At 57.1% G+C, this 7,463-nt stretch overlaps 2 protein-coding genes across 7 annotated transcripts in view; one reads left to right on the top strand and one right to left on the bottom strand.

Moving 5' to 3' along the window:
• The window catches only part of Tmc8 (transmembrane channel like 8), a 12,821-nt gene extending 11,040 nt beyond the window's left edge, over positions 1–1,781 (bottom strand). Inside the window, exons 1-4 of the mRNA XM_005350941.2 lie at positions 1,494–1,781; positions 1,245–1,393; positions 889–1,038; positions 613–698 (exon numbers count right to left, since the gene is read on the bottom strand). Of these exons, the coding sequence (XP_005350998.1) occupies positions 613–698; positions 889–1,038; positions 1,245–1,393; positions 1,494–1,654 (546 nt within the window). The 5' untranslated portion in view covers positions 1,655–1,781. The remainder of the gene's footprint in view (positions 1–612; positions 699–888; positions 1,039–1,244; positions 1,394–1,493) is intronic.
• Positions 1,782–2,795: 1,014 nt separating this feature from the next.
• Tmc6 (transmembrane channel like 6) overlaps positions 2,796–7,463 on the top strand; it is an 18,372-nt gene continuing 13,704 nt past the window's right edge. For 5 of the 6 annotated variants that reach the window (XM_026780540.1, XM_026780544.1, XM_026780542.1 and 2 more), the window contains exons 1-4: positions 4,056–5,526; positions 5,646–5,761; positions 5,869–5,964; positions 6,434–6,592. In XM_026780540.1, the coding sequence (XP_026636341.1) occupies positions 5,471–5,526; positions 5,646–5,761; positions 5,869–5,964; positions 6,434–6,592 (427 nt within the window). In that variant the 5' untranslated portion in view covers positions 4,056–5,470. The other variant, XM_026780541.1, reaches the window with a different exon arrangement.

Raw genomic sequence — 7,463 nt, 5'->3', positions numbered from 1 at the left:
GTGTGATCCTCCTGCCTCAGCCTCCCAAGTGTTGTGTTTGCAGGTATTTACCACTGTGCCTGTATCCTTACTTTACAGGCACTAAAAGAAGCTAGGTGACTTGCTCAGGTCATACAGATTTGGGTCCAGGACTTCAGTGGCCTCCAGGAATTGGTGTGTGTGTGTGTGTGTGTGTGTGTGTGTGTGTGTGTGTTTATTTATCTCAGAGGTCTGGACACTTTTCCCATCTGTCTCTTGCTCCAAGCTGCGCTCCATGGCTCATGGGCCCGTCACTATGTCTCTATATCTGGCCTGGCTGTTCTGTGTAAGACTCTCCCTTAAAAGCCAAAATGTCGGGACTGGAGAAATGGCTCAGTGGTTAAGAGCAGTGTCTGCTCTTCCAGAGGTCCTGAGTTCAATTCCCGGCAACCACATGGTGGCTCACAACCATCTGAGGTCTGGTGCCCTCTTCTGGCCTGCAGACGTACACACAGACAGAATACTGTATGCATAATAAATAAATAAATATAAAAAGAAAGCCAAAATGTGTCTTGAGGATCAGGGGTCCTTTCTGACTAGTGTTTCCCAGATGCCCTAGAGCACAGCCACACAGACAGCAGAGACCCCACTTACCCTGCCAGTTAAAATATTCCAAAGTGGGTTGTGGAATTTCGGAATGCCGCTCTGGGATGGGTGGCTGCCGGAGCACTGGAGGCCTGCTGAGTAGGAAGAGGGGACCAACAGAACAGGGTCCCCCAGACACAAGTGACACTTAACCTTCCAACTCCACTGCATCTGCCTAACACTGAGGCTGTATGTGCAGAAGGTAGTGTCAAGCAGAGTCCAAGGCTAGCCCACGCAGCATGCCCAGGCTGAGGTGCACAGGGTCAGGGCAATCCCAACACTCACTCAGTTTCAAGGCAGGGCCTGGCTCAGGGTGGTGGAGCCAGACCAGGGGCAACAGGACAAAACTGGCGGTCATCAGCAGGGTCAGCAGGTTGAGAAGCAGCAGGAAGCGAAGGAAAGTGAAGTATGACTGGATCCCAGTCCCGAAGAGGCCTATGGGAGAAAAGTCAGGAGGGACAGGGCCCCACATGGAGACTCCCAGGGCTGTATGAAGTCGGGACCAGCCCATGGCAATGCAATGTTGGGGTTTCCGTGCAGTATCTCCAATCAAAGTGTGCACGGGAGGAATTTGAGGGGACGTACAAGGATGGAGGGGCTGACTAGGGAGGTGGGATATGAGGGTCGGTATGGGATCCTACCCCCAATCTCGTAGAGTGCTCCCTCCCAAAGCCCGAAGCCATGAGCCAGCTTCTGCGCTGCCTCCCTGAGGTGCTGTCGGGCCACCTGCCCTCTGCGACACCACCGCTGCCAGCAGGAGGTCTTCACCCCCTCGGGCTCCCGCAGTTCCCTAGGGGAGCGAGGTGACGGGGGCGCCCTTGAGTCATCCATCTGACAGGTACATCCTCGGGGGCTGCCCCCACCCCCTTCGCCGCTCAGCCAGTATCTACCGGATGAAGCGCCTGTCGGCCATGGCGTAGGGCAGCATCCGTACCGGCGCCCGGGAGGCGCACAGCCGCTCCACTTCTTCCTCCCACAGCTCCTCAGCTGCCGCAAGGGATCCAGGCCGTCGGGGGGCCGGTCCTGACTGCACCGACCACTGGCGGAACATCCCAGCGGGCGCGCGGGACAAACAAGCACGATCCTTGCTCGCAGGAGGATTGAGGGGCGCCGGGTGGTGAGTTTCGCCTTGGCCCTGCCTTGGCCCAAGTGAAAAGAAGCCCACTCCACCTCCGACCAAGGCCTAGGTCTCCCAGCCTGTCAAATGAGGATGAGGGTTTCCAGGACGAGAGAGAGAGAGAGAGAGAGAGAGAGAGAGAGAGAGAGAGAGAGAGAAGCCGCCGGCAAAAGCGAAGGCTGACTGTCACAAACCTTAAGCTGAAGGGTCTCCAGGAAAAGAGAGAGAGAGAGAAGCCGCAGGCAAAAGCAAAGGCTTACTGTCACAAACCTTAAACCTTAAGCTTTGGAAAAACACAATCCCTACTCTTTTTCATGTGCAGATTGACAGATAGGAAGTCACCCCTGTCCTGAACCCCAACAGCTCTTAGAATCCCCTTCCTGCAACACCCCAGCTCTGAATGTGCTAGGGCCCCTTCTGTGTGTTCTTTCTTGCTCTGGTCTTCTTAAGGGACCCAGAATAGGAGGCGTGGCTACATCCCCAATGGCGAGAAAAGGAGGAACCCCCAAACCACCCCAGAGGAAGCCGTAGACTCGGTCCAGCCCCGAGACCTCAATTCTTTCCCCTCTCACCGTCTTTTTCTCCACACATCACGCAGCTCAAGAAGAGGCAAGGGACCAAGCTCCCCAAGAAGCTCCCTCGTGCGACCAGCTTTGGACCAGACAGGGCTGTGAGGGAGTGGGGTGGGGTCACGTGGCAGTACCCCCCTCCAGGGGCAGTGTCTCCTCCCTCCACCCACTCCCGCCTTCCCCGCAGTTTCCTCTGCCTCTGTGTGCACTTCCTGCACCGGAGTAGGAGGGCACAGGTGAGAGGTGCTTGGTGGGCACCACGTGTACCTACCTGCTCCCTTCCCCTCCCCTTCCCGCCCAGTCGTAGAGGAACCCGTTATCTGCCGTCTGCAGTCGCCACGGAGCGTGATAGTGACATGTGAAGGGCCCCACAACACCCAGCTGCTGCCTCTCTAGAACCTGGCCTTATTTCTTTTCTTTTTTGTTATTCCAAGGCAGGGTCTCATTACATCGTTATGATTGTCCTGAAACTCACCGCGTAGACCAGGCTGGCCTTGAACTCACAGAGGTACCTGCCCAAGGCTGGGGTTAAAGGCCTGCACTCTTACTCCAGGCTGGGAGTATTTCTGAACTTGCTGCTCTCACGGCAGGCACTGCCCTCCCTTTATGGTATGCCCTGGCGCCAAGCCCAGCTTAAGTGCTCAGGAAGCGACTCTGAGCCGTCACTTACTAGACCTTGAGGAGTCTTGGCCAGTTCCCAGTTCTGAGAGCTCTAGCCTTTCCTCTCTGTTCACCTCCTTTAAGGCCTTCTCATCTTAGCTCTGGATTCCCTGGGCCTCCCAGCGTCCCTGAGCAGTGGCTCTCTTATTCCACAAAGTTCATGCAGGAAGGCTCCCCAGGAAATGGCTTTCAAGCTGGGCCAGAAGCCGTGCAAGATTCAGTGTTCAGTGCAAGGGGGAGCTAAGGATGGTTGAGTCTGCAGGCCAGGATGCCCCACCCAGCCCCACAGGGACAGTGGCTGAGAATTGTCCCTTCCACTCCCCAGATCAACCAGACCCTGTTCTATCAGGCGTCACCACATCACTGTACCCCACACGCTTTTGTGGGGCAGGGGCTCATTTTCCGTTTTATTTCCTTCTCATAATCACCCTGCCTGTGATGGGGGAAGGGGCTCTATGGAGCATTCTGGTGGCCAAGTGCCCTGTTCCAGCTGGTGACACCGGGAGGCTGGTGGAACTTTCTCAGTCTCAATTTCCTCGTCTGTGAAATAGAAAGGCTACCATTTGGGACGGTGGGTACCGGAAGCGGCTTGAACTCTAGCTTCAGAAATAGATACCACGCCCAGGGCAAAGGAGGCGGTAACCCCTTTCCTCAACCGGAGATGGGGAGCAGTGAACCGAGGCTGGGAGGAGGGGATTACCCAATCCCTCGTGGAGTGGCTGAGGACTGGTAAGTAACCTTGGGAAATGAGTGGGCTTGGAAATACCGACCCATTTAGAAACTTGGAGAAACTGAGTCCTACAAAAATTAGGGGCTCCACCTAGGGATCTTATCTATCCAAATACTCGGCCGCGCCCACTTTGCTCAGACTTCAGGGTGGAGTCCGAAGCTGGCGGGCACTGGGCACTGTTTTGGATGGGCGGGACCTACTCGCAGGCGGGAGCAGGTCATGTGACTTGCTGGGCCCGCTGCCACGTGGGCGGGTGGTGGGGCCACCTCCAGCTGCCAGCCTGGGAACCTTCAAAGGTTGCCCCCTGGACCTTAATTACTGTCTGTTAATGACGTCTGCCGCGGCGGGTACGCGCACAGGTGAGCCACTTGGGGGAGCGGGGCTCCTCCGGTCCAGCTGGGCCCCTGGACCCGGGTGCAGGGTCGCAGCTCGGCTGCGGGGGCGCATGCCCCCGCCGGTGTGTGTGTGTGTGTGTGTGTGTGTGTGTGTGACACCTTGGCTGCGGGTTCCTGGGAGCTGCGGCTGCCGGCCTCTCCCGGACTGGCTCAGGGCGCAGGATGGAACTGCGTCCCGGAACTGCGCGCACCTGGCCGGCCCCGGGCGGGACTGAAGACCTGAGGCCCGAGCGGATCCGGACTCCGGGCCTGGAGCCTCAGAGAACTTCCAGCATCTTGTGGAGAAGAGGTGTGGGGTGGCCTGGGGTGGCTTGAGCCTGAGAAGTCTTGTGGCCAGGGAGGGGACCGGGAAACTAAGCGGGCACCACCTTGCCTGGCTGCTTTCCATTCGGGCGGTGCCATCCCTTGACTGGCTCCAGGCTGGAGCAGCGCAGGCGGGGGCGTGCCTGGCGCGAATCGGGTTTCGTGGGGACTCTCGGCCGTCGGGGGGGCTCTCCGAAAACTGCGAGTTCCCTAAGTGAAGAAGGAGAGGGTTTGCTGACAGGGCTGAGCCTGCCTTCTGGTGGGGGAGATCCTGCGGGAGTCAGGGGATTGGTTGCTCTTTCCGCCGCGCCCACCCTTAGGGCCTTAGGTCAGGAGGACAATGAGCCCCTTACAACGCTCTGGTTACTATTGTGCCCGGTGACAGAGCCGGACAAAGGGCGCTTGTGTGGGCTCAGCTCCCTCCTCCAGCTTTACGCTGCGTTGGGAATGCAGGGAGGCACTCTCCCGTGGACACGAGAACCTCGGAGCGTCCAGACCCGAGCGTTGGGGGTGGGCTTCAAAGAGTCCTGTGTGTGGAGTGGGCGGTGCTAGGGGCAGGGCTTTGCGGCTGCCCGGCAGCGCTTCCTGTTCAAAAGAGCACTTTGGGGTCATAGGGCGGGCACCGGGAAGTCCGCTAAACTTCCCAGCCTCTTCTCTTAGAGAGTTGAAGCCCTAGGGCCACGCCTGAGAACTGACCTGAAGGGGTAGTGTTCACAGACCTCTCCCTTTTCCCCGGGACTAGTGACATCTAGGAAGCCAATGGGGGAACTGCGCCTCACCCTTCCTTCCTGTTTGCTTTCCTTCCCCATAGCCGGTTACTGGTGAAAATGCCATTTGGGGCCATTTGTTTAACCAAGTGTTTAGCTGTCGATGGGGGGCAGGGTGGAGATTCCTGTAGTGAGTAAGTGTGTGTGTGTGTGTGTGTGTGTGTGTGTGTGTGTGTGTGAGACTTAAGTATGGGCCCCCAGGGAATGGGTGCCAGGCATTGAAAGCTGGTTTTGTCTCAACAGATGGCCTGTTTGGGCTCCCATAGGCCGCGTCTAGTCTCTGAGCTCCCTTAGGGCTGCAGCTGGGCTGAGGGTGTACCACAGCCATGGCTCAGCCACTGACTTTAGTCCTCAATGTCCCAGAGACCACGGGGGACGAAGAGTAAGTACCCTGGTGCTGGTGGTCTGGGATGGGGTGGTGATCACCCCGTCTGATGTGAAGTCTTCAGGGAGTGGGGGAGGACAGGAGCATGGGTTCCCACACGCCCCCCTCCCCGGCAGCCTGGAACCCAGCCCCTATGAAGAGAGTGAAGTGCACGACTCCTTCCACCGGCTCATTCAAGAGCAGAGTCTTCTGGTCGCCGAGGAGGGGCTGGAGCTGCTGCCCCTGGCTCCAGGTGAGCTCAGCCCTGCACTGTGACCTGGTGTGGGCAGGACCTAGGGCTATCTGCCCTACGTGTTACAGGCCCGGGTGAAGCAGCTGCAGTGTCTCCGTCCTTCCTAGACAGAGGTTACCAGACCCTCCCGAGGCCTGAAGGTGCCCCCACCCACAGCACGGCCACTCTCCGCATCTTGGCCAGCATGCCAAGTCGCACCATTGGTGAGTGGGACCCTCTGCCCTTGCTCTGACTTTGACGCTAGCCTAGGTGTCTGAACCTAGTTCCTCTGGGCTCCCAGCCTCCTTGTGGCTGGGGCCTGGAGCTCAGCACAGCCCTGTGCCACACTCAGCCCAGCTGGATTCTAAACATAACGGCGTTTGTCATGGGGTAAAAATAGGCTCTTGGGGCCAGACAATGGCGCATGCCTTTAATCCCAGCACTCAGGAGGCAGAGGAGGTGGATCTCTGAGTTTGAGGCCAGCCTGGTCTACGGAGTTCTAGGACAGCCAGGTTACACAGAGAAACTATCTCAAAAACAAACAAACAAAGGCTCTTGGGTTGCTGGTAAAGGCATTTTCCCCAGCCCTGGGAAAGGCTAAAGGACAGGGAGGCCTGGTGCTAAGAACTGTCCAGAGGGATGTGAGGCCCGTCCAGCCTCTGCCATCTGCTACCCTGCCACCTGTTTTCCAAGGTCGCAGCCGCGGGGCCATCATCTCCGAGTACTACAACCGCACAGTGAAGCTGCGGCGCAGGAGTAGCCGGCCTCTGCTGGGGAACATGGTGCGCTGTGCCCGGCCCAGCCTTCGCCTGTATGACCTGGAGCTGGACCACACCATCTTGGAGGAGGATGGTAAGTGAACGACCTAGCCTGCTACCTGAGGGCTGTATTAGGCGAATGCTCTACCACCCGTCTGTGTCTCCAGCCCTTGCTGAGTGAAGACAGGGTCAAGTCCTGCCCATTAGCCTTCAATTCAGACCCTCCTGCTTCTGAAGGTCATTTATGTTTTGATTCGGAGTTAGGGAACTTCCCCCGCGGGCTGGCCCGCCTGCCTGTTTTGTGGGGCCGGAAGTGTGGCAACAGGTTTCTTTTCCTGTTGTGATAAATTGCTGTGCCAGAAGCAACATAACAGAGCCAGGGCTTCCTCAGCTCACAGTTTGCACTGTGGTACAGGGTGGTGGGGTCGTCAAGGTGGCAGGAGCTCGAAGCAGCTGGTCCCCGGCATCCACAGTCGCGAATGAATGGTTGCTGGGCTCAGCTCGTTTCCTCATTTTATATTGTCCAGGGTCCCCTATCCAGGGAACATTCTTGTCACAGTTAAGGTGTGGCTTCCCACATTGATTAAAGTAACAGCATAACTCTTCACAGGCGTGCCCAGGGACCCACTTCAGGTGATTCTAGAGTCTGTCAAGTTGACACTTAACACTGACATCACAGCGGCCATGAGAGGAGGCAGTGTTAACCTGTCCCCGTTCCCTTGTGGCTTTGCTTATCTGTTAAAACAGGCTTATGACTCCTAATATGAGGGAGAACACCTGAGATTTAAAAAAAAGCATTATTTATTAAGTATATAGTGTTCTGTCTGCATGTTTGCATGTAGGTCAGAAAGGGTACCAGATCCCATTATAGATGATTGTGAGATACCATGTGGTTGCTGGGAATTGAACTCAGGACCTCTAGAAGAGCAGCCAGTGCTCTTAACCTCTGAGCCATCTCTCCAGCC

This window comes from Microtus ochrogaster, chromosome 7, assembly GCF_000317375.1.
Source record: "Microtus ochrogaster isolate Prairie Vole_2 chromosome 7, MicOch1.0, whole genome shotgun sequence".
Classification (NCBI taxonomy): Eukaryota; Metazoa; Chordata; class Mammalia; order Rodentia; family Cricetidae; genus Microtus; species Microtus ochrogaster.
Note: the sequence above shows the minus strand (reverse complement) of the source record. Positions and strands in the feature narration are given on the sequence as shown.